This window comes from Zootermopsis nevadensis, unplaced genomic scaffold, assembly GCF_977971745.1.
Source record: "Zootermopsis nevadensis isolate Lab colony 2312 unplaced genomic scaffold, Znev_1.0 Znev_ptg000030l, whole genome shotgun sequence".
NCBI classification, from domain to species: Eukaryota; Metazoa; Arthropoda; class Insecta; order Blattodea; family Termopsidae; genus Zootermopsis; species Zootermopsis nevadensis.
Window position 1 is genome coordinate 3,405,305 of NW_028259162.1, and position 27,390 is coordinate 3,432,694.

At 40.3% G+C, this 27,390-nt stretch overlaps 1 protein-coding gene across 5 annotated transcripts in view; it reads left to right on the forward strand.

The window, feature by feature from the left end:
- The window catches only part of LOC110841293 (uncharacterized), a 265,608-nt gene that overhangs the window by 208,153 nt on the left and 30,065 nt on the right, over positions 1-27,390 (forward strand). For 3 of the 5 annotated variants that reach the window (XR_015537944.1, XM_087359002.1, XM_087359000.1), the window contains 2 exons: positions 11,646-11,759; positions 24,546-24,707. Coding sequence is in view for 4 of the 5 variants with exons in the window: in XM_087359002.1 (XP_087215128.1) it covers positions 11,646-11,759; positions 24,546-24,707 (276 nt within the window). In the remaining variant the exon portion in view is untranslated. The remainder of the gene's footprint in view (positions 1-11,645; positions 11,760-24,545; positions 24,708-27,390) is intronic. The other 2 variants (XM_087359003.1, XM_087359001.1) reach the window with 1 other exon arrangement.

Here is a 27,390-nt window from a genome sequence, read left to right on the forward strand (position 1 = left end):
TCTGTAGGAAAGAGTTAAATTCAGAACATATCTCTTTAAACTTACTTTAGGAGAATTGAATTCTGTAGGAAAGAGTTAAATTCAGAACATATCTCTTTAAACTTACTTTAGGAGAATTGAATTCTCTATGAAAGAGTTAAATTCAGAACATATCTCTTTAAACTTACTTTAGGAGAATTGAATTCTTTAGGAAAGAGTTAAATTCAGAACATAACTCTTTAAACTTACTTTAGGAGAATTGAATTCTGTAGGAAAGAGTTAAATTCAGAACATATCTCTTTAAACTTACTTTAGGAGAATTGAATTCTCTATGAAAGAGTTAAATTCAGAACATATCTCTTTAAACTTACTTTAGGAGAATTGAATTCTTTAGGAAAGAGTTAAATTCAGAACATAACTCTTTAAACTTACTTTAGGAGAATTGAATTCTGTAGGAAAGAGTTAAATTCAGAACATATCTCTTTAAACTTACTTTAGGAGAATTGAATTCTCTATGAAAGAGTTAAATTCAGAACATATCTCTTTAAACTTACTTTAGGAGAATTGAATTCTGTAGGAAAGAGTTAAATTCAGAACATATCTCTTTAAACTTACTTTAGGAGAATTGAATTCTATAGGAAAGAGTTAAATTCAGAACATATCTCTTTAAACTTACTTTAGGAGAATTGAATTCTTTAGGAAAGAGTTAAATTCAGAACATAACTCTTTAAACTTACTTTAGGAGAATTGAATTCTGTAGGAAAGAGTTAAATTCAGAACATATCTCTTTAAACTTACTTTAGGAGAATTGAATTCTCTAGGAAAGAGTTAAATTCAGAACATAACTCTTTAAACTTACTTTAGGAGAATTGAATTCTGTAGGAAAGAGTTAAATTCAGAACATATCTCTTTAAACTTACTTTAGGAGAATTGAATTCTCTATGAAAGAGTTAAATTCAGAACATAACTCTTTAAACTTACTTTAGGAGAATTGAATTCTCTAGGAAAGAGTTAACTTCAGAACATAACTCTTTAAACTTACTTTAGGAGAATTGAATTCTCTAGGAAAGAGTTAAATTCAGAACATAACTCTTTAAACTTACTTTAGGAGAATTGAATTCTCTATGAAAGAGTTAAATTCAGAACATAACTCTTTAAACTTACTTTAGGAGAATTGAATTCTCTAGGAAAGAGTTAAATTCAGAACATAACTCTTTAAACTTACTTTAGGAGAATTGAATTCTCTAGGAAAGAGTTAACTTCAGAACATAACTCTTTAAACTTACTTTAGGAGAATTGAATTCTCTAGGAAAGAGTTAAATTCAGAACATAACTCTTTAAACTTACTTTAGGAGAATTGAATTCTCTAGGAAAGAGTTAAATTCAGAACATAACTCTTTAAACTTACTTTAGGAGAATTGAATTCTCTAGGAAAGAGTTAAATTCAGAACATATCTCTTTAAACTTACTTTAGGAGAATTGAATTCTCTATGAAAGAGTTAAATTCAGAACATAACTCTTTAAACTTACTTTAGGAGAATTGAATTCTCTAGGAAAGAGTTAAATTCAGAACATAACTCTTTAAACTTACTTTAGGAGAATTGAATTCTCTATGAAAGAGTTAAATTCAGAACATAACTCTTTAAACTTACTTTAGGAGAATTGAATTCTCTAGGAAAGAGTTAAATTCAGAACATAACTCTTTCAACTTACTTTAGGAGAATTGAATTCTCTATGAAAGAGTTAAATTCAGAACATAACTCTTTAAACTTACTTTAGGAGAATTGAATTCTCTATGAAAGAGTTAAATTTAGAACATAACTCTTTAAACTTACTTTAGGAGAATTGAATTCTCTATGAAAGAGTTAAATTCAGAACATAACTCTTTAAACTTACTTTAGGAGAATTGAATTCTCTAGGAAAGAGTTAAATTCAGAACATATCTCTTTAAACTTACTTTAGGAGAATTGAATTCTCTATGAAAGAGTTAAATTCAGAACATAACTCTTTAAACTTACTTTAGGAGAATTGAATTCTCTAGGAAAGAGTTAAATTCAGAACATAACTCTTTAAACTTACTTTAGGAGAATTGAATTCTCTATGAAAGAGTTAAATTCAGAACATAACTCTTTAAACTTACTTTAGGAGAATTGAATTCTCTAGGAAAGAGTTAAATTCAGAACATAACTCTTTAAACTTACTTTAGGAGAATTGAATTCTCTAGGAAAGTGTTAAATTCAGAACATAACTCTTTAAACTTACTTTAAGAGAATTGAATTCTCTATGAAAGAGTTAAATTCAGAACATAACTCTTTAAACTTACTTTAGGAGAATTGAATTCTCTAGGAAAGAGTTAAATTCAGAACATAACTCTTTAAACTTACTTTAGGAGAATTGAATTCTCTATGAAAGAGTTAAATTCAGAACATAACTCTTTAAACTTACTTTAGGAGAATTGAATTCTCTAGGAAAGAGTTAAATTCAGAACATAACTCTTTAAACTTACTTTAGGAGAATTGAATTCTCTATGAAAGAGTTAAATTCAGAACATAACTCTTTAAACTTACTTTAGGAGAATTGAATTCTCTATGAAAGAGTTAAATTCAGAACATAACTCTTTAAACTTACTTTAGGAGAATTGAATTCTCTAGGAAAGAGTTAAATTCAGAACATAACTCTTTAAACTTACTTTAGGAGAATTGAATTCTCTAGGAAAGAGTTAAATTCAGAACATAACTCTTTAAACTTACTTTAGGAGAATTGAATTCTCTATGAAAGAGTTAAATTCAGAACATAACTCTTTAAACTTACTTTAGGAGAATTGAATTCTCTATGAAAGAGTTAAATTCAGAACATAACTCTTTAAACTTACTTTAGGAGAATTGAATTCTCTAGGAAAGAGTTAAATTCAGAACATAACTCTTTAAACTTACTTTAGGAGAATTGAATTCTCTATGAAAGAGTTAAATTCAGAACATAACTTGCCCCTCATTCCCGAAGTTCTCATTGAATTGTCTGCCCGTAATTAGAAAGACACAAAACAAATATTTTGTATTTTTTTGTAGAACTAGAGAGTTTTCTAGAAACACGTTAATTGATATATTCTTGTGCCTATGAAGTTTTAAGCACAGAAAGGAAGATTACAATAAAAATTATGCTTCGTGGTAAAGTGATTAGCATTCCTGCTCCTTGTTTTAAGAGGCTGTGTGTTCGATCGTGATAAGGGCTTCTCCTTTCTTGATACCGCGTAGCTTCCCCAGGCAAGTGCTGTGATGGAAATTTAAAACAGACCTAGGCCTGTAAAGGCTACGTTATCATGGGTGATGACTAGGTAACAATTTGGAAGGGGGCTGTCATAGTCTGTTTCAAGGAAGAGACTGAGGAGAATTACAAAGTCTTCGTCAGGATAGCCGGTAAGCAGAAATTTGATTGAGGTGTATCTGGAATATTGTGAGTACACTAACCCGTGACCTTCTGTTATTTTCAGAGACAATAACACAAATTGTAAGAACCTATGAAAATAGACTACTTATGGATTCGACGTCAGTTAGAACGTAGATTTTTTACTTTATACAGCCCACGTAATTTTTACAGCTAATGAAATCACCAAGTTTACATTTAACTTCGCGTAGGGTGAGAATGTGTAAAACCGAAATGCGAAACAGAATTTTGGCAAGGAAACCTCTTGAACAGTATTAAATTTTTAAACTATTTTATGGGCCGTGATATGATTGGGTATCAGTTTTTGTGAAAGGGCAATTATCCTTTGTTGAGCAAGTGAGCGACTATCAGTTTATAAATAAGAATTCTGTTTCCTTTAGTTCTATGGAATTGACTAGTCTCAACTCCATAACTATGTAGTGTATAAACGTAAAACGTTGTTGCCTAGGGCCTGCAGATATTGTTAGACACGACCTTTAACCTTTTCCATAATCTGCAATTTTTTTAATTAAAAGTTTTTTCATTATAACATTTCTGTTGTAATATACGATTTTAATTGTTATAGAACCACAAATATTTATCTCAAACTATTGAAACACGGCGGCAGAAGTTCATTTCACTCATCTTATGAGAGATCGAATAAATCCTGTTTTAAAGGTGACTACTTTCAAGCCATTTACCTTTTTGCACACAAAATGTAAGCACGTTAGTTTGCGTCATGCGCACAGCTGGTTATTTGCGCGTGTTCGGTTTTCTCCACCGTTAATAAAGGAACTCATCGCCGTGATTATTGTAGTTCGGGGTTTCCTTCTCAGGTTAATAAAGAATGTTTCGGATGCAAAATCCTGGTAACTCCTCTAGCCTCTGCGTCCAGACCGGTTCTGGGGCTTACCCAGCCTCCTATCCGATGGGTACCGGGGTCCTTTCCCGGGAGTGAAGCGTGGACGGGGAGTGCTGACCAATAACCCCTAACAAGTGCCGAGGTTAAGAATGAGTAGGAGCTATACCCCTCTCCCCCAAGCGCCTACATGGCGTATAATGGGACAGCTTTACGTTACTTTATTGTGAGGATACGAAAATAAAATGTGTTTTGTGTGGATGAAAATGCTTTGAAGTAACGCTCCACAGGTGTGCAAATGAGCAGTGGGCTTAGATAATGTGGAATTTTAAACCTGTTGAGAGTAAGGTGATGGAAGCTGTGCTGTGGTTAGGGTGGAAAAAGAACTATTGAGATGTATGTATTATTTAGTTAAAATTATACCAGGAAATAAATAACACTTTATGAATATAAAAGCAATACAAAAATAAAACACTGATGTCCACAGAAACAGCAGCAGCCCCATACAAAACCACAGATGGTAGAATTTGAAGGTGTACTTGTTTTTGAATGTGTGTATGTGGAAAAGGGTGGTGCTGGCAACAGGGATTTCTATGTGTGTGTGTCTGTGAGGGGTTGGGGGTCATTCATGGTCAGGCTCTCATGGGGGCACCCACCCCCCGTCACTATAGCGACCCCTCTTCAAACCCCAATCAGCTCTTCCATCCGTAATTCCACCGGAGTACAGTCGTCCATGCATGGTATGAGAGGGAGAGAGACAGAACTATGTCGTGTACAAGCAAATTCCATTATAACTCTTTCAAAACGCGCGGGCTAGAGTCAAACCCCTGGTGATTGACACCGAAGTACATCTAGCCAGCACTGCACTTAGTCCATCCCACCCCAAACATGATCTCACCCCCTTGCTAGCAATAACAAGTTTGGCTCAAAACAGTATTTACTACGTATGTTCCCACAGGCCACGAGCCGGGGAAAAAAAAAATCCCATTTTTAGTACGCGAGTGTATTTAGAATTAACCTGATTGCAACTAAAGTCCCCAATTTTATGGGAAATGAGGATACTAAAAGAGAACTATATCTGGTGTGTGATTAAAAGAGCACAAAAAAGAGGCAAAGTGAACCTCAAAAACCCCCGTGAGTTGAGGTTTTGGTGTGAGACCTCAAAACTGACCCAACCTAACCTAAACTCTGACCTCATGATATCAAACCGTTGAAAAAAATTACGTCCAGGGTTTGTCTCTTTATTTTCCAGCCTGTGGATGGATAAAGAACTCAACAGTGAAAATCCATTGTATTCCCCGCTACGGACTGACCGTGTGACCAGCATGAGGTCGGGCAGTCGTGATTGTTACATTGATACAAGACCATCGGCGGCTGATCCGTCATACATCACAGTCCCATTCGGGAGGCAGTCATACGCGTTTAAAAGTCTCGTTCAGTCTGAAACATCATCAGGTTAAATTGATTGTTAGATTATTTAACAACTGAGGAAACTACGAAAAACTGACAGTCATGTTAGCTGATAGCCAAAATAAGACTCGAACTTAGTGCATCCTGAATAAAAGTCCATATCGCTGCTATTCTATTGACTTATTCGATAGAAAGCGAAGAATTATGACGCGAGATGCCAGGTTGTGACAGCGGCGAGTATGAGGATGGCTGTATGGTAGAAATATACCGACGTTTCGGAGGTGATTGCTGCCTCCATCATCAGGGCGATGGCCTTAATGATGGATGTGCAAGAACTCAGAAGACAGCCATCTTGTAGAATTATATTTACTTATGCACTGTAAGATTAACTTCGGTTTATGTAATTAGTCTGTAATTGAGGGACAGAAGAAATGATAAAATTATAAAAACGTTTATACTTTGCAAGTATACGTCATTTTGTTAAAACTACGTTGTGCCCGAGATGACCTGAGTTTTTGTGCAGGGGAATTGTCAATTTTGCGTTTCGCCCTGCACTACAGTAAGGCTCCTCTGCTTTGAAATGGAACTTAACGCGTTTTTACATTAATAAAAGCCGGGAGTTCCGTACGCGTGTAATTCAGTGTCGACTGAATTTATAACTTTTGTTCTACATAACAGGTTAAATTAAGTTCTCGAATAAATTGGACACGCCAAAGGAGGTTTGTGTTACTCCATTGTCTGTAGGCCCTATTTAGTTTCGCCCCGGTAGCATTCATTTGTCGCGATTCGTTGTGCTGCTGGGTGCGGCACCTGCCCTGCTCTCTGTGGGTAGCTATTGGAACTAGGTGGGATGTTCATGTCTTAATAATGCAATACATAACCTACTTCCTGTCTGCCGTATGTCTTTATGTAGCAGTTTTGAGAAATAAATAGGCGGGTTCTTTCCTCGATATGCAAGATGATATTGAGAGAAAATTACAGTGAACGGTTGTGTAGCTCTACTTTATGGTGTTAGTTTTACGCACTTCTGTGTAGACTTTTATTTGTAGTGTTCTGTCTGACGACAGGTCCATATGAACAGGATCCTTCCATCCTTTTCTCGGACTGGGACCTGTTCATATACGTTCTTGGCAGATGATCCAGAAGTGGTTTGCCATTGCCTTCTTCTGTGTGTGAATGGAGTAATTGTTGGGATGCCACGAAGAAACCGGGGAAGCCCCCGGAGGAAAACTCCGTGATGCCTAGACCACGGCCTTGCCCAACACAAGTTATAAATTTGAGCACCACCGGGAATTGAACCCGGGACCCCAGGCTTACAAGGCTAGTGTTCTGACCACTAGACTTTCTAGCTAATTTAGGCTCGGAGCTGGAGAACGATATTATTTCTAAGAAAGACGTCTCCTCTGTTACTTTGTGAACCTAATTTTGCTGAATTGAACGCGGTGACGAAGAGATGACAAGAATCGAACCCCCGTCGTCCAGCCGGCTGCCTAGTCACTGTACTGACATAATATATCTCGGGTCATTCTGTGGCCCTATAAGGGTGCTGTTTCGACTTTTTATCCCGTCGCTTTTCACAGTCATCAGGGCAGCTTAATGAGTTGAACGGACGGACGCCAAAAAGGCAGGCGTCAAAGTCTGAAAGCCGCGAGAGATTGCCTTCAGTTCGAGTATCAAAGGCTGAGTGACGCTGATTGGTTTAAGTCTCACCACGTGATAACGCCGCGTGTAACAGGAACACGCCGTCTTGTTTGACTCACAGAGTAGCAGACAACTTTTCGCTCAATAAAGCGGATGCAGAACTAGGCATGAGAGTAACGAATGTTAGTAGCATGCAAGCTGTCATACGATAATAGAACTACCGTTCACATCGCTCACGTCAGCTTTTGGCCAGCATTTCCCCACAATTTCTCGCCCCCCCCCCCCCCCACACACACACCCAAACTTGTGGTACCAGTTACCATGGTGTCTGCGACCCTCCAACAAGATCCGAACGGACTCAGCTGTATGGAACAGAGACATTCCATGGCGCTTATATTTGAAAGGAGATTCAAATGTAGAAGAAATTGACAAACTCAGCCGAACACATGGAGGAATATCCCCAAATACCGGGATGTTGGTCCCGGAGCCTGCCTGTGCCTGATGGTGAAGGGAGAGTCCCCCAGACCCAGCCCGGAATCAAACTCACGACTCTATTAACATGCGTTTGAATCGCAGTTACTTGTATTTTTAGAGAAAACATGTACGTGAATAATCCACCCCCTTATCGTGTGATTTGTTTTTTATTTTCAGGAGAGATGACTTGTAATTACAAGGTTATTTAAGAGCCCTTTCTCTGACAGCTTTTAGAGCGTCTTTCCTCGAAGAAACGTGCGTTCAGTCACTTAACTTCGGAGGGTTGTGAAAACATTTGCCAGGAGCGGAAACCTGAGAGATTATTTGCTCCCCACTGAAGTCTCGTGACAATTTCCTTGAGCCATTTTAAACTGTCCCAAAGTTTTATTGTCTTTCTCACTCCCTCCCTCTCTCCCCCTGTGTCCTTGTTCATCACTTGTGTTTTTCTTCAGGATATTACTTTTTAATATATTTGTTTAATTCTTCCTGCCTTGTATACAGACTAACAGAGACAAAGTGATATAAAAGATTTATTTTTCGTGGTCTAGGCAACACGGAGTTTTCCTCCGGGGGCTTCTTCCCCGGTTTCTCCGTGGCATCCCAACAATTACTCCATTCACACACAGAAGAAGGCAATGGCAAACCACTTCTGGATCATCTGCCAAGAACGTATATGAACAGGTCCCAGTCCGAGAAAAGGATGGAAGGATGCTGTTCATATGGACCTGTCGTCAGACAGAACACTAAATAAATAGTATTTGGCTCCTTTAACATCGTGACTGATTGTAACGTTGTTGTAGATAATAATTAATAAGACGAGATCAAATAAGCGAAATTGTGAACCTGGTTTCTATCTTTATCACTTCCGTCTTTAATGCCAGAGATCGTTAGTCTGATTTGCATCTTTTAACTTAATTACAATTAACGGATGAAGTCGGAGTGAGCAGTAGCGTCCGTCACAGACAGACGCTTCCAACGTCGCCTCCGCTCGTGTCCACGAAGCGGACTCCGCTCGTGACAACAGTTTGGGCAATGCCATGAAAAAATAATGAAATCGCTGTCATCTGACCCTCTGCTATGTACGAGCCATTTAATAGAAAGAGTTTTTATTTTTAAAAACACGAGCGGCGGTGGGGTTTTATCTGTCGTTTTAATAGAGTGATCACGTAATTTCGAAGCTCCGCGTGTAGCCTTGTAAGCCATGATTAAAATGTTTTGTTAAAAATACGATATTTCATTTAACGTTTTGTTTAAACACGCATGGAGGTTGGTACAGCCTCTGGCGATGAACTGAACTCCATCTTAGAACAATTTATGCTCTGTCTAGTGCCCTGGATTCGTGCCTCGATATTATATATCCTGCCTAATATTTAAGAATTGGATCGATAAATTCTGACTTGTACGACTTACAACGAGTGAATTTGAAATTGCAGTGGAACTTTAGTCAACTTATGGTTCATAGGCTCTTGTTGCCTTCATCATCAGGGCGAAGACTCATCTCCCTGATGATGGAGGCAGCAGGCATATCTGAAACGCTGTTAAACGTGTACCAGACGACAAGGCGCAGTATTCCTAATGATACCGGCAGAAAGCACCCCTGAAACGTCGATAAACTTACTCGGCTCAGCAACCCAGAAGACAGTCATCTTCATTCTAGGCTCCGAGAAAACCTGAAATCTTCCCCAATACATAAACATGGTGTTGAGCACACAATTTTAAAAACGTCTACACTTTAGGCAACTTTAGTAAAACCACATGATTTGGTGATGTCGTCAGCTAGTGAACTACATTTTATTCCCTGAAACTTTAGTGCACATTCTGTTGGTGTCTGGAACTTTGTTTTGAAATTGGTACGAGCCATTGTGTGCGCATTATCGGAACACGTCGCGTGCGATATTTCTCGACTAGGGCACATCGATTAGAACCCAGCTTCTTACAGTGCCCGATACATAAATAGAAGCTTGACACCATTGAGTGACTCAAAACATGGCGCACGGAACGAGTACGGTCAGAGAACTCTCTATTGGCTCTCATATACAGCGTTGTTCTTCTGTCGTAAATAATAAATCTAGAAGGATCTGCTCCACTGGGATTGGTTGCGACACTGCACGCCATATTGTCCTTGGCTTTTGCTTAAAATTACTGGTTAACTATATACGAGGTGCGATCGGAAAGTTTATAGACTGCGCCTATAAAAACCCGTACACTTATCTCAGGTATTAAATTCATCCATCACCCTCGAAGTAGTTCCCCTGGGAGTGAACACAACGATCGCAGCGCCGCTGCCAAGCCTGGAAGCATCCCTGGAAATCTTTCTTTGTCAGCCTGTCAAGCACCATCTGCGATTCTGCCTGAATCTCTTCTATCGTCTCAAATCTTCTTCCCTTTAGCTGAATTTTCATCTTTGGGAAGAGGAAGAAGTCACACGGAGCTTAGAAAGGAAGTTGGGGTCGGTTCTTGCAAGATCTTTGAGCTCCTGACAAACGAGAAGTCGATTCTGCTTCTGGTCCTCAGACAGGATGCGTCGCATGTGGAGTTCTTCCTTTAGAATCAGCTGACAGGTCCAATAACCTATCCCAACAATGTCGCACAAGTCGTTGATGGTACGACGTCGATCTTCGTGAATGGCCTGCCGAATCTTCGTAACATTTTCGGGCGTTGTGCTCGAAGATGGTCGTCCAGAACGCTCGTCATCATCGACAGAGGTTCGGCCATTTTTAAAACGTGAATGCCACACAAAAGTTTGTGCACGACCCATTGCGGACTCCCCAAATGCTTGGTTTAGCATTTCATAGATTTCCGTAGCCGTTTTGGCGAGTCTTTGGCAAAATTTGATGCACACGTCATTCCGAAATCGCAGGAGGGTCGGTGTAATGCACTACCAAAACGCCCGTAACTAAGAAACAAATGCTAATTCGATGATGCTGGCTGGCACACTGATTCACTATGAATGTAGGCCGCACCCCCTAGCGGCAGAAGCTCGTACTACATCCGGTTCGCCCTCTATTGACACAGTCTTGAAACTTTCCGATCGCACCTCGTAATCAAAGATACAAATTTATTATTCCAGATAAAAAGTCTAGGTGCTGTGCGGTTGGCCTTCCTGCTTCGCTTTCTGGAGGTCTCGGTTTCAGATTTAAACCCGGAGACAGACTAGCCTTATTCAGGGTTTCTATGTTTTTATGCAGTCCTTCCAGGCAAATGCAGAATGTAACGAAAATTAGGCCACTGCCTTTGCTTTAATCTGTGTCTTCATTCTAAGATGTTTCTACTTTAAGTGGTCTGTTCATCCCGAGTCCTTTCTGATTAATTCATTCGTTATTCAGACTTTCATTCGACGCTACGTAGTCTGAGCTTCTGGCATCGTCAGCTGATAAATCAAAGCTAAATAAATATGAGCTCTGAACTGTTCATCGCACAAAGGTAAACAAACCTTAAATAAGTATCATAGAATAGGGTATATATTTTGCAATATGACTTATCAAAGTTGATAGGAATGGACCTTTTTTGAGTTAAACGGCGGTACAATTTATTGTAACATTATCTCCCCTAATATAATAGAAAGTACAAATTTATATAATGTATTTACAAAATCAGTTAAAAGTGAAAACATCTTCGCGGTGACGGAAACCACATTCTTGCAAAAATCACCAAAATAAAACCTACGACCTTTCGACTCCAGACTCTCGCCAAACACAGACTTCGCCAGACCCCATCATAGGCGCCACCATATCCTCTCGTTAATGTATTGCTGCCATAATCGCCACCTTTATAATTTAGTTTCAATTGTTTCCGCATGGGGCGGTCTGTGCACTGACGGACACTGGCTATTATATTAGCAATTGACTGTGTCTTGTTGCAGGAAAGAGTTTTACGCTGACGATCACAGTGAGTTCCTCGCCCCCGCAGATGGCGACGTACAACAAGGCGATCAAAGTGACGGTGGACGGACCCCGGGAACCGCGCTCCAAAACAAGTAAGCTCTCGCCCGCAGTATTCAGTCTGCTCTTTGAGGTTTGCGCAGTTTTTTAATCGACATTCATTAATCTTGTAATCGCTGGAGAATTTTCTCTGATTATGCAGTTTATGTTCTATTAGAGATCATCAGTACGTTCTTACATTCATGTCCGCACCATGGACTTTCATGGAACGTTTTCGCGAATTTATTTTGAATATATCTTAGTAAATTTTGCAATGATTTTAATATGTTCACATGCAGAATGCAGTTATTAGATTAGGCTTTTCTCTTACAAACTTCAAATACCGTCTTGTTTTGAAGCTTACGTACGGTTTTACCGATGTATCATTACAGTGACTGTATTTCAAAACCAAACCTTGCTTATTATTAATTTTCCTTCATTATTTTACGTATTTACCCTCGTATTAATTTCAAGGTTCAAGTTTTACTTCCGAAAGTTCATTGACATTCCGCTGACCAAGGAATTTCCTACATTGACACTTAATGTTCATCTCCTTATTCACAAAAATCGACAGTTGGATTCTATCCCGGTTCAGTTCAATAAATTTATCCCTCGTATATCTTATTTCTCCAAGCTGAATTCTAATGTTATCCTTCCATCTACATTTAGCTCTCCAAAGTGGTTTATTTACATGAGGTGCTCCTACGGAAATATAAAATTACGGAGGGTGAGATGGACGGGGAATGTACCCTCCATTGAAGCAATGAAGTGCAGACAGAAATTTAATAAAATGCGTAGAAAGATGGTACTATTATAATGGATCTTAAGATAGATCGGTGAAGTGTGTAGATTTGAAATGGATTCGTGCGTGCTTAAATCAGCGTTTAGTAGGAACAGTAATGGATTTTCAGGTTGAATAAAAGACAGTGAACGTCTTGACTAACTGAGCAACTACTAGCTTCTTAATTATTGCTATTTGTGTAGTTGGTTGAATATTTTGCAGCCACAAAATTCATTGATATCTGTCACCCAACTCATATGGAGTTTTTGGTTTGGATCCAGATGCTTTAGGAATGAGCTATGCGCCCCAAGCGTCTGAAAATGGAAACTCTTGTGTTTGTATCGCAACATGTACTCAGAAGGCCATGGCGGGCGGGCGGGCGGTCTGTCTCAAAGCCCACTAGTTACAAGTACAGAGAAGATTTGTTTGTGGAATCTAAGTCTTCTACAAACAAATAAAGCTGTGCATGCAACTTACCCCTGTTTTCTCTGTGTGCCGACAAGGGTGTCTTCTCCTTTATACAAGGGTTGCATCCACTTTTATGTCTTTCGAGAGAGAGAGAAGTGTATGTTTTTGTAGTAAGTCTAGATGTTTTCGTCTCGTCAAAAGGAATGATGAAGGTATAAGGACTGGCTGATATGTCACAGAATGAGATGAACTGGATTTTAAAAACTTTTTTGATACTCGGGCATACGGGGGGCGGTGCTTTTGTGTTTTTATGTGTTAAGAAACTATTATATAGCCTATTTAAGGAAGGAAAGGAGGAAGGGTGATGTCTGATGGGGCGTTTTATTGAGTCATAACTTTGAAGAGATACATTGTCGGTAATGTAGGGTTCTATTTATTAAGCAGTTGGCGGAGTTAGTAACTTCTGTGCCACAACTATTGGCCGAGGGGTTGGCAATCACGGCAGATGAGATTAATTTCTTAGGATTACGAATCGAGAGATCACATGCAAATGGGCGAATCCGTCACCAACCAACACATTTACTAAGGTGTATATCAGATCTAAAACTTCTTGACGATGGTGAAAAGTCAATTGAATAAAAATTTCCTTGGATATTATCCATCGTCTAGTAAATATAAAACGTAAAACGACGTTTCGGAGATGGGACTCTATCTCCGTCTTCAGGTTAGGGATTAGCTCTATCTAGTGGGCCCAACTGTGTAGGAACCTGAAGACGGAGATAGAGTCCCATCTCCGAAACGTCGTTTTACGTTTTATATTTACTAGACGATGGATAATATCCAAGAGGTCCGGAGATAGGGATTAGCTCTATCTAGTGGGCCCAACTGTGTAGGAACCTGAAGACGGAGATAGAGTCCCATCTCCGAAACGTCGTTTTACGTTTTATATTTACTAGACGATGGATAATATCCAAGGAAATTTGTATTCAATTTACTAAGAGCATTACTTACTCCTTATTGATACAAGTGCTATCAAATACAACGCACTTTCTTCATTTTGTAAGTAGAGTCACGAGTGTGACTATTATGATATCTGTTCGTCTGTCTATTACTGCTCCGTTACTAGCAAATAGCGTTGTGCCTTAACATTTTGTGTGATGAAGGCAATCGGAAATGGTACTCTTCTGCGGAATCTAAAACATGGAATGTGAGCGAAATCTTATTTATAATTTTGACATATCGTAGATCCTGATTCTTTGCGAATTTATATATTTATTGATCTTTATATTTATTGCTGTGCAGATTTAAATTTGCTGATTCAGACAGACACCCGTCATTGCAAAGTTAGTCACGCCAGATAAATCACCGTCTGAGATGTTACTTTGTGTCCTGATTGGAAAGAAGGGCTTAAGTGAGTTGAAATTATATCTGACTTAGGTCATTCTGACGGAGCAGGAATTATGTTACCAGAACATATGCGCGTTCAAGGACTGAAATAAATAGAGATTTCTCTGGCAAACACGACACAATTTAAAGTATCCTCAGAAAAAGGTGGAAAAAAAACTGGGAATAAATCACATTCTAGCTCTTGAATCCGCACAAAGAACTGGGGTAACAAAGTAAAAAGTGATGTGCCAAATGGAAAGTTAATTTATTTTGTTATCATGGACGGTACTAAAAAATGTAACAAAGCGTAAAGTTAATTTCTTTCACGAACCGACTGTACACAAATGGCGCGTATTGTATATTTAGAAGAAATAGCAGGAGTTTGTCTGTGAATGTGTTGGTGTGTGGGCGAATACGTTCTTGATGTGTGCTTAAAATTTGTTGACTGGGATCTGATTGGGTCCTTCTATGAAGTCAACTTTCTCTCATTGGCCCAGGTCTATTTTTAGATGACGAATCATGAGATTTTCTAGTGCGACGCCATCATGACTTGTGACGTCACTATAGCATCACTCCGTATGGGGCCCAAGTCTATTAAACCTTCATGCGCTGGGACGCATATTTCTATATGCGGGTACTAAATCTGATGGATTTTCTGTCTTCACTTCACTTGGTGCTTACAGTTTGAACCTCATAAATATGTGTTCGGTAACCTGTGGTCCGCAATTTGTTTTTTTTAGATATATTCGTGTGCTCCAGGGGTCGGAGGAATATGGTTTATTCGAAGACTTGGTTTCCCTACCTTACTATTTGTAGCTTCTTTGTTTCGGAGGTATTATCGGTTAATCTTTGTTTTGTTTAAGACTTCCTGTTACTTGTGGATTATGAATTGGTCTGGATGTGGTAGAGAATGTAAAATATCCTCTGCTCTTGGCGGGACTCAAATCCCAGTTGTCAGCTACGTAGGATAGTCTGTCCAGGTTATTAATAAAACGAAACTTGAGAATGTTCGAAGCTGGAAACTCACGTGTGATTGGAAATATCGACCGAAGCAAGTGTAGGAGGATTCCGTCTAGCATTAGCTCCGAACTACTTGTTCTTCACGTATATTGGGTATTAGATAGAAGCCGATAAAACTTGTTCGTAATGTGTCTCTTCGCATGAAGAGGACGACGCTAGGAATTAACGGGTGAAGCTGCCTGAGATGAAGTTCAGTTCGGCGACACGGGGGGGGGGGGGGGGGTAGAGGGCGACCGCAGACAAGGGCGGCAGAGAATGTTACCAAAACTGCAAGAGACAGCTGCTACAGTCTCCCAGCCTGCCACCTCTGTATACTCACGTGACACGCAAATTAGAGCGATCCGTATTATACCAAAATTTAAAATGGACTTCTTGGTTTGTTACATGTTTATTTCACAACATTCTAATCCTGCTCTGTCATATATATTGCCTGAAAAGTACAGAAGCCTTGTGGCAACTTGGTCCTCACATCGCAGATGTAGTGGCCTGTCCCCACACGTGGAGTGTGGAGTTACTGCGAGTAGGTTATATTGAATAACCAGCCGCGGACAGCTGACAACGGATGACCCTCCAGCTTGGAAGTTAGGAGTGTGAGGGGGGGGGGGGCTAGAATATATTTCCTGTAAAAATTAACCTTTTAAAAATCGTTAGTCAGGGCCTAAGCTTTGTGAACTTGCTAATAAATATTATGTCTGCATAAAAATTGGGGAATTTATTGACTAGCTGAGTAACTATCAGCTTCTCATTGAGGTTTCTGCGTCATTGAGTATGTGAGTTTGTTGCCAGCGAGTTTATCTTTCCAACTGTTTTCTCTTACGTTAGCGGTAGAGTATAAATGCAAAATATTTTATAATAAATACCATTTAAATTCGTACAGATACATACTATCGAAAAATTAATCCGATTGAATGTTTTATTTTGTACGGTCATTGATTGTTAAGTGAAGGGCAAACGGAACGGAAAATGTCATCAGTTTTGTGACTAGGCTATACCCTGGACGATTGGGTTCGAATCCCGACTGGAAAAAGTATTTATTTTTATTATTCTTCTGCTCCGAGTTCAGACCGACTGGAGCTTCAATTAATGGCCTATTTAAATGGTACCGGTGGCTTTCATCGGGAGCAAAGCGGCCGCCCAGTGCAGAGGTTAAGAAATATATGGAGGTAAACTTATATTACCCCATATCCCTTTGCGCCGTGTGCTTAGATAAGCAAGTATAAGCTTACCTTAATAATAATTTCGAGTGGCGCATTCATTTTTGTTAGTCACCTGGTCTTGTCATAGTTATCAAGCCCTGTCGATATACTGGCCTCTCATATGTAGACATAAGTCTAGGAATGTTTCAGAACATAAAGAATGTACATGGATGTGCTCTTAACCAACATTAGAAAATATTCACTTCAAATCTGAAAAAAAGTATTTAAATTTTGAGGCAGATTGTTGTAACCTTCTCTCACCCCATTAAATCTTCGTAAGCCCCCCATCCCCCTAGGAAGACACGCCCAGTAGCTTAAGAAGACGAGGGTTTATGTACATGTAGGAGGATAAAGTTTGCATAAAGTAGAATGAGAAAAAGGGCGGAATTAGAGCAAACAAGCACCTCGGAGTCTTACTAATTGTTGCCGTGGCTGCGGTCTCATATATCTGGGCAGGTAGAACGTTTTTCATCGCGAGGCGCTCAGGAAAATGCATGGCCGTGGCGTTGCTTCTTTATGCGCGACACAAACTAAGATCCCAGCCTGGTCTTCACTTCATCAGTGTTCGACTCTGCACTTCTCGGTGCAGAGTCGAACTCCCTGGGAAAACCTTTGCTGCTCGTATTTCACCTTCAAATGTTTTTGTCTGTCAGATGGGAACTGCGTGTTAATAACTACGCGGTTTATTAAAACATTGTTGTGTATAATTAGATTCAAAACTTCCAAAACATTTTAATTGTCAGCATTTTCATGTAGAATTTGAAGATGTATTTATTATATCTTTATAAACGTCCGCGTGTCTAGCTCCTAAGTTCCGTTGATTATCACCTCCAGACCGAATGTATGTGGCTTTTAATCGTCCTCTCGGCGAGATTTTAGGATCTCACAGCGACCATGATGGCAGCAGTAAGCGTCTCTGAAAAGTGCATAAGATTTTAGCAACACCCCAGATCACAGCCATCTTTATCCTCTCTTTAGTTGGTAAGTGACCTCTGAAACTGATGTAGCGCATAACCTAAGAAATTATCAACAGAAGAGCCCGCAATGTACCCCAGGCTGAGACAGATGAATTCAGTTCACACACCATGTTCACAAAATCCCGTCAAATTTATCTATCCAGAGCTAGATTAATCCAGTCTCTACGCTTACCATTTGCTTAAAATCAAGGCCAATACTTTCCTATCATCTATACCCAGGATTTACGAACAAAATTATGTAACCATTTCTCTTCTTAATCTAACATGCTATCTGCTACGTCCGTCTTATCCTCCTCGATTTGGTTATAGAAGAGTACAAGTTATGAATTTTCTCATTCTGCAGTCGTTTTTATCCGTCTTAGGTCCAAAATATCGTGTTGTTAATTACGGAGGATTATTTAGAATAATACTACCGTCAAAAACTTCGTCTCAGTGTTCTAGAGATATTTGCAACACGAATCCCGTAAAATGGAACAGGAAGTTTCAAATTCAGAGTTTAGTATTTATGAGCCTATTTGACCAGCTTGATGGAACATCCGTAACAGCCAATCAGCTATCAGTCACTCAGACAGCCACTTCGCATTCCATTCACCTGACAAATGGATAATAAATTAATTGTAACACGTGGAGCAGTCACTTCCAGGTACAAGTGACGGACCGGACGCGGGTCCGTAACTAGAAACATGTAGCAGAAGCCTTCTTGAGGAACGTGTTATTACACGCCACAATCAATAATGACATTGAAAGATAGACAGATGATAACGCATAGGCGAATGTGTCGTGGAGATAAAACTCCATGTGGACTGTATTGGAGTGAGTGATCAGCTTTCATGCTTGGCGACATCTCGTAGTCAATGAATACGACACTGGGTGGTTGCAAGAGCGAAAGTGTTTGTGGCGATGAAGGAAAGAAGTTTCCGTTGTTGGCTACCATGGCAACCGAGGTAACTTGGGGATTTATCGCCCAGTCAGTTCCCTGGCCAAAGCCGCTTCTAGGTTTTCACGCAATGTTCCCGTTATTGTCGTTGAGATTTCAACCAAATCTGGAATGTGTCGATAAAGTTTAATGAGACACCCCAATACGAAATTTAGTGGAAGATTCGTACAGCGATTGTCAAGTTGTTGAATGTAGAACAGACGGACTTACAGAGACAGACGTGGTCAAACGAGTATTTTTTTTGCTAATATACTTTGCGAACGCTCCTAAAAAAGTTCCATTGATACGATTAGCCACGGATATCAACAAAAACGCGCACTTCTGTTTATGAGTGTCACTTGATAAAAACTTTTAAACAAAATTCTGTTTCCGATACGCCGTACAACTGTGATTTCCTCGTCTCACAGAGATGAATTCTGTAATTGGAACACAGAGGCTGGGGCTATAATGTCTCAAGTGCTGGAGGTAGTCCAGTTGAAGCTGAGAGGGTGTAGCTGGTCAATCCAGCTCAGACCACCCCCTTCTCCCACCCCCCTCGCACGGTTTTCCAGGCTAGCTTCTCTGAAGCTTCGTCCTTCCCTACAACAAGGGGGGAATGTCTAATGAATTGCTTGTTTAATTAATTAGAGGTGCTACTACTGGCAGGCCTGGCTTTTCTACAACCCACCCCCTTTTCCAATCCTGGAAGGAAGTGGTCCTGCAGGCTGCACCACCTTCCACCATAACATTAAGGGCAGGGACACTGTCCCTTTTTGCAAATAAATTTCTTAATGTTTTAAGGCACACTTGTATGTTGTAGGTAGTGACCTCCGTTATTCGCGTTGCAAGGGTTGGGTTATACTAATCCACTGTTTGTTACTGTAAATTTAGAATCTCCTATCTTATCTTCTGATATCTGAAAGCGTAAAGATTAAAGTAGACCCTATACAAAATCATAGACCTTTGTTGTTGTTCGGTTTTATGGAATTGTATAAATTTTCGTTAATGACTAATTTAAGGAAGTATCTCTTGATAAGATTTAAGTACGATTAAATGGGCATTACATGTAGAGTGCAATGGGGATATGAGGAACGCATACAATTTGTTAATTTCAAAAAACATGAATGACATACGGGAGGATAATATTAAAATGGTTCGTAAATAAATAGGTTATAAGGGCGTGGACTGGATTGTGGTGACTCAGGACGAGATTCGCTGGCACACCCCATTGTCGTTTGTCTGCGGCTACGTATTCATTATAATCGCAGTTACCCTCAGTATCGTTTTGTTGATGTAATGGTGGGACGTGGTATAGCTATTTAGGTCGGTGCGAGAGCGAAGGTTGGGTTGATGTATAACCCAAGTCGGTTGCTGGGGAGACCCTTCCTGCCGGTGCAATTGGCATAGAATCAATGGAAGGCGGACCTCAACACGTTGATCTTCATGAGATCCATTGATCAGTACAACAGCTCATTGTTGCTTCTGGTTGCCATAGCAACGGGCGCAGTAATTCGTCTTCTTACAGACACTTTTTCCCTCCTTTGCATACACATTTAACTTCTTTCTTTCCTTCTTTCTTTCTTCCCTCATTACGTCATTTCGTTTTTTAAACTTTTTCCGTGTTTGTTCCGTTATTTATTTGTATCATTCGCCCTGTCACTTATGTCTCGTCTCACTCATTTATATCCACATTCCCTTCCACCTGAGTTTCCTGCGTTCTATCTTTCCTCTGTTTCTTTCTTCAGTTTAATGATTGTTCGCGTTTTAATGGAGCATAATGTTGAAAATGATAACGCAATTGTGTTTGTTGCAACCGGTAGAGGAGAAGAATCGTCAGAAACCTTTTGCTTGCAGTTTCTACATAGTACGTGATTTACATCTCAACAGACTTCGTTCATGCCAAAGTTCAGATTTTCGACTGACGTACGCTCTTAATACACAGTTGGCTAAGAGCCATCGAAGAAACCTCATTTTTAAGCCATATATATCTATAGGCATTCTAATAAAGATCGCCCTTAACCTAAATCAGTAACATAACTTAAATGTTAAAAGTTTAGGAAGTCATTTATAATTTTATCTTCGTGAATATACGTAACTAATAGCTTTGAAAATACTCTACATCAAGTGGTTTATCGGCCAATACGCTTGCTTAGAGCAGCATGATCGAACATGACCGAATTTTGATTTAAAAATAGAGACTACTTAGATATTGGCTTTTATATTTTCAATTCGCACTTTTGGTGACAAATACAAATCACTCTGTAGTGGGCTCAGGTCCTTGCCTGTACCTCAATGTAATTTGTTGTTATTGTTATTACACTTTCCCTATGCCACGTATGACAATAATATTTGTGGACGAACATCGTATTTGTTTCGCAGGCCATATTTTAACGACCTGTGGTATAGCATTTGAGTATTCTGGATGCCAGAGAGTTCTGAGGCCCCACGCAAAGTTGGAGCTGATTTTAATCGACCCTGCAGAATTCCTCTCTTCGCCGCCTCGTCGCAGTATTGTCTTCGGAAGAAGACATTCCTGAACGACGCCGAACCTCTGCCACCCGCGACTTCCTCCCCAAGCTAATCCTGGGATCGTGACCCCACACCACAACACGCCCGCGACTTTCACAAAACTGTCACAACTGGAAGGGGGGGGGAGCTTGGTGAAACGGGAAAATATGCAGGCCTGCTCATTGGGGGGAGGCGTTGAGAACAGACCGCCGATAGACCGCTCTGTGTTCGAAAATAAAGTCTGGTGTTGGTTTTAAGAAGAACTGAATGACAGATGATTCGAGATAATTACGTAATGATGCGCTAGAGAGGTTATGCTTTGCTCCTTATATTGATGAATAGTTATTTTTTATTTAAAGTCGCTTTGTCAGCTGTCTTGAAAATTACACTTGCTAAGATAATACAGAAATTGACAAGTTTTCTCGGAAAAAGAAGTTTATTATCTTATCCGTAGCATCTCAACACTGGATCTTGTCTTAAGCCGGTTGGATCCATTTTAGTTTGTGAGGTAATGTCTACATGTAGTCTTGTAAGTTGTAACCAACGTCTAGGAGAATCATTCCTTCAATGTTGGTGATTTGAGGATGAAGGCTATACGTTCCTCTGAAACGTCGGAAAGATCCCACAACACTACATGACGTCACAACCCAGAAGACCACAGTCGATGGCTTCGCCGCTATGAGGAACTCAAATATCACTGCTCTGCTCCCACATACAACCTTTTGCTGTGTTCAATATTAATATTTACGAGCCACTTAGCTCAGTAAGAATAGTGTCTTGGCTGCACACTGGACAACCGTGGTTCGAATTTCTGCTGGGACACCTATTTTTCTCTCAGGTACCACGTCCTGACCGGCTCAGGTGCCCAACATTTCCCGGGCGCTTATCTTCACACCCACGCACATGTTCACGTCGTTTTTAACAATTCCAGGGTTAACTTTACCTTCAACTATCCAGATTAATGCATCATTTCATCCACTCCTTGCTCTTCATAGTGAAAAATTTTGTTCAGAAATTTTTACCAAAATTTTGCATACGTTTTCATGTTCCAGTGTGTTATACATGTCCCGCTCATTGCCTTCTTTTTTTATGTAAATACCTTCTTAAATAGAGCATAAATTATGAAATTCTTTGTCATGACATATACTACATGAAATCAGGGAATAACCATGTAATAAATTAAGAGTAACACAAATCTCTACTATTTCGGAAATAAACGAACTTAAACTCTGGAACCCATACATACTCAGCGGGAGGCCACAAAGCCAGAACACAGAGCAGAGGTTTGCATCAGGGGTTCCTAATTAACGCGCGTCTAGACCACTCTGGTATGTAGGATTGCTGACCCCAGAACGGGGTAATCCATCAGCTTGCATGTCTTGTCTTGTCTTGTCTTGAGGTAACCCGAGCTTCACACCTTCAAGGTGTCCTGCTCCCCTGAGCACTAACCGCGTCTTTCACTGAAATGTCTGACTGAATCTTCCGCTTAAGAAGTCTTCACAGGCAGAAGTCCACTAAACCCATTACCCATATTAGTGTTATTAATCTTTTGAAGGCTTGTTTGTATTCAAATAAACCTTCTTATATTACTATAAGTAGGATAACCAAGTCAGAAAAGTTACGTGGTCGGTAGGGTTCTATATTCTATAAGGGTACTCGTTTCTCTTTTTATCAGCAACTCCGGACTGATTCTTTTTGCCCTCTCTCCTATTTGCTGCGTATTTGAGGCTCTGTACATGTGAATTAATATTCCAGCGGAGGGCCTATTGAAACCACTTTGTCCTTCCGCTTGTCTTTCTGTCTGTACGCATGACACAAAAGGAAACCGGCTGAACTGATTTTAATGAAATTTGATGTTGAGGACGTCTGCTAAAATTTGTTGACACACACACACCAATATTGGTTAAAATTAGATAAAAATAGCCGGAACTTCTCAGGAACACCAGAAAGTGTTCCTGGGTGCTGAAATTACTGAATTATACTTCATTGGTTAAAAGTGAAAGGTTCAGAATCAAGCGAACGTGCAAGGATTGTTACGTTACGCGTATCGTAAATAATTTCTTCACTTCAGTGACTTTATAACGCCTTAAAAATCCAGATTAGAACTCTCAGTAATTCCAACCGAGATGTCTCGAGCGTAACCTGGAAAGGATTAAGAAACCATATTAAAGAACTCCATGTCTCTCCGGCCCGGACCCCTCTAATTGAGTTACGAGGTGCGATCGGAAGGTTTCAAGACTGCGCGTATAAAAACCCGTACACTTATCTCAGGTATCGCAGATGGTGCTTGACAGGCTGACAAAGAAAGATTTCCAGGGATGCTTCCAGGCTTGGCAGCGGCGATGGGATCGTTGTTTTCACTCCCAGGAGAACTACTTCGAGGGTGATGGATGAATTTAATACCTCAGATAAGTGTACGGGTTTTTATACGCGCAGTCTGGAAACCTTCCGATCGCACCTCGTATAAACGTCAATGCATGTATCAGCTAACATACAACGTTATTCGTGAAGCTGGGTATGGATAACATGCCACCGGGTTCTTTTCCATTTGCGTACTTTTTAAATTTCTTTAAACAATAAAATTGACATTGCCGTCCTGTGAAGATTAAAGGTGGAGCCACCGCAGAGCTGTTGAATGTAGTGTCTTAAGATTTTAATGGCGATTGAAATGTTTAGAAAAATGAAAACAAACATGGCGGCAGCGCGAACCGTCTTGACACGACTGGTAAATCAGGTCTGAGCTGCAGATTCAACCAGAACGGTATTTATTATTTCTACATGCAGTCGCAATTCTACGATCCATTCATATTAAGTTAGAACAAAATTGCTTTGTACTAATCTCAGTAAAATGAGGGAGAATTGATTTAGTCTTTATAATTGTGTTCGCTGAGATGATTTATTCTACTAACACTGATGATTTCAAAACCTACACTGCCTAGCCGTCAGAATTTCTTGCTAACCTGATTATATTTTATATCCTAGACCACGTCTGTGATTACAAGTAGTTAAAATATTATTATTGTTGCTGTTAAAGCACTTTAATAATTGGACTAAAACTATTATGTTTTAATTTGCTCCTGTTTAGTACTGTATAATTATTAGTCTTGCATATAATTGTTTAGGGTCTACCCGTTACAAGCTCTGATGCTGATAGGCACTAAGAAAAGAAATAGATTATTGTTATTGTTTGTTGAAATTTATCCAAGTGGTTTTACGTCCAGTAATAGGCTCCGTTGAATTTGGCTATCATGTGCTGTAGTCATAACATTTCATCTACAACAGGCATGTCAAACTCAGCGCCCATTCTGGGTCGTTTGAAAATGAAGACTGACTAATCCGGGGGCCATCACGTGGGTGGGGAATATCATAACCACTTGCTTTTACTAATTCCGAGCTTTAGATTATGGTGTATTTTTCCACAAGTGCACACAAATGTGAATTTCATTTGAACACATTTTCGCTTAATTTAATTGAAATATAAATCATTGGGTTGCGCAAGAAATTATTTGGCATGCATTTGAAGCGTAACATACATTAAAATTGGGACGTTCGAGGCCTCGCTTCGTGTGCGGTTCAAGAATTGAGTCGGTCTGAGGGCAGCGATTTTGACATGCCTGATCTATGGGCAGGTTTCAGTCTGATGTGTGTAGTGCTCTCTCTTCTAGGGCAGCAGCAACAGTTTCACGCCTTCGCGTTTGGGCAGCGCCCCTTTCTGTCAGGACACTTTGGCAACCCGCTCGACCCGCTCCAGAGGACAGATCCGCTGTCAGGGTCCCTCGGCTTCAGGATGCCTGCCATGTCCAACTGTCAGAGTAAGTACTGACGGAAATATCCGTGTGTAACATTGAAAAGTCTGGCAGTGGAGAAGTAGTCATAATAGGTAACAACATAAAGATTTCTTGTCAGTCTTAGACGGTGTATTTACACAATGCGGGAAAACTGGAAGGAGATTAAAATTTTTCAGAATGAACATGATGTTGCATAATCATGAGCATTATAAATAACACGCGTCCGCGTGTTCATATTAAGTAGTGTGATATTTTGAGGCATATAGCTTGAATGTGGAACATGATCATTACGTCGTAGTAGGCCACATTTAGCATGGCCTTGAAGCGAAAATGGCTAAACCGACGCTGAGTATCGCGACGACAGCCGCCGTAGGCGGACAAGGAACGGTACATTAGCAAAGTAGAGTTTCAGGACTCTATATTAGAAGACGATGTGAAAACGATGGCCGGTGTCGCGACGCCATTCGTGCGGACGTCGCTCAGTACGTCTATATTTAAAATTAGTAGCTTCTGACAAGACTCAGGAAGAATGCTGCTAATCCGACGCCAAGCGTCGCGACGCCCAGAATCGAAACAGTCAAGAGAAGCCCATACGCCACATTGGAATTTCAGAAGGCCATTGGCGAAGACGATGGTAAACCGACGCCGGACGCCGTGACGGCAATCGTAGAGACGACTGCTACTCACGACATATCCAGCATTGGTGAAATTCTGGGAGGCCCTGAATAAAAATGTCCAAGATCGACGCCGAGCATCGCGACGCCTATCAACAGGACGCACTACACTGACGCCACATTAATGCAGATTCACTTCGAATGCCGTTGGAATGTGAATTTGAAAAACGACGCCGGGCGTCGCGACGCCTTTCTTCCCGACGACGGCAGTAGACGCCTTATTTAACAATGGTGACAATCTGGAAGGTCCCGAATGCGAATATTCAAGATAGACGCCGGGCGTCGCGACGCCTATCTCTGGGACGCCCCCAACTGACGCCATATTAAATTGGCATTGCTTGGAATGCCATTAGAAGTCGAGTTGTGAAATCGACGCCGAGCGTTATATTTACCATATTTAAAAATTAACGATATACGTAATGGCGTTGGGAGGGCGTCGGAATAACGACGCTGTCAGAATCGACGTCAATCTTCGCCATACACATGGCAGGTGAGCGTCGGGAAACCAGTCTACTCGCATTAAAGTATGACGCAGATTTGCAAAACATAAGTCAGACGCCTTACTTACGTAATCCAATCTTACCAAACCTAACCTAACCTAACCTAACTCAACCTAACCTAACCTAACCTAACCTAACATAATCCAACCTTACAAAACCTAACCTAACCCAACCCTACCCAACCTAACCTAACCTAACCTAACCTAACCTAACTTAACCTAACCTAACCTAACCTAACCTAACCTAACTCAACCTAACCTAACCTAACCTAACTTAAACTAACCTAACCTAACCTAACCCAACCCTACCCAACTTAACCTAACCTAACCTAACTTAACCTAACCTAACCTAACCTAACCCAACCTAACCTAACCTAACCTAACCTAACCCAACCTAACCTAACCTAACCTAACCCTACCCAACCCAACCTAACCTAACGTAACCCAACCTAACCTAACCTAACCTAACCTAACCTAACATAATCCAACCTTACAAAACCTAACATAACCCAACCCTACCCAACCTAACCTAACCTAACCTAACCTAACTTAACCTAACCTAACCTAACCTAACCTAACTCAACCTAACCTAACCTAACCTAACTTAAACTAACCTAACCTAACCTAACCCAACCCTACCCAACCTAACCTAACCTAACCTAACTTAACCTAACCTAACCTAACCTAACCCAACCTAACCTAACCTAACCTAACCTAACCCTACCCAACCCAACCTAACCTAACGTAACCTAACCTAACCTAACCCAACCTAACCTAATATCAAAGATCGACGCTGAGCGTCGCGACGCCTATCTAGAGGACGCACCAAAATGACGCCACATTAATATAGATTCACTTCGCATGCCGTTATAATGTGAATTTGTAAAACGACGCCGGGCGTCGCGACGCCTTTTGTCGCGACGACGGCAGCAGACGCCTTATTTAACATTGGTGACACTCTGGAAGGCCCCGAATACGAATGTTCAAGATAGACGGCAGGCGTCGCGACGCCTATCTCCGGGACGCCCCAACTGACGCCATATAAAATTAGCATCGCTTGGAACACCATTAGAAGTCGAGTTGTGAAACCGACGCCGAGCGTCGCGACGAATATAGCTGGCGAACTAGCATTTCTGAGGCAGTTGTAATATCGACGCTAAGCGTCGAAAAGACAAGCGTCGAGGTTCATCAAAAAGACGCCATATTTACCATATTTAAAAATTAACGATATCCGTAATGGCGTTCGGAGGGCGTCGGAATAACGACGCTGTCAGAATCGATGTCCATCTTCGCCATACACATGGCAGGTGAGCGTCGGGAAACCAGTCTACTCGCATTAAAGTATGACGCAGAATTGCTAAACATAAGTCAGACGCCTTACTTACGTAATCCAATCTTACCAAACCTAACCTAACTTAACCTAACTCAACCTAACCTAACCTAACTTAAACTAACCTAACCTAACCTAACCCAACCCTACCCAACCTAACCTAACCTAACCTAACCTAACCTAACTTAACCAAACCTAACTCAA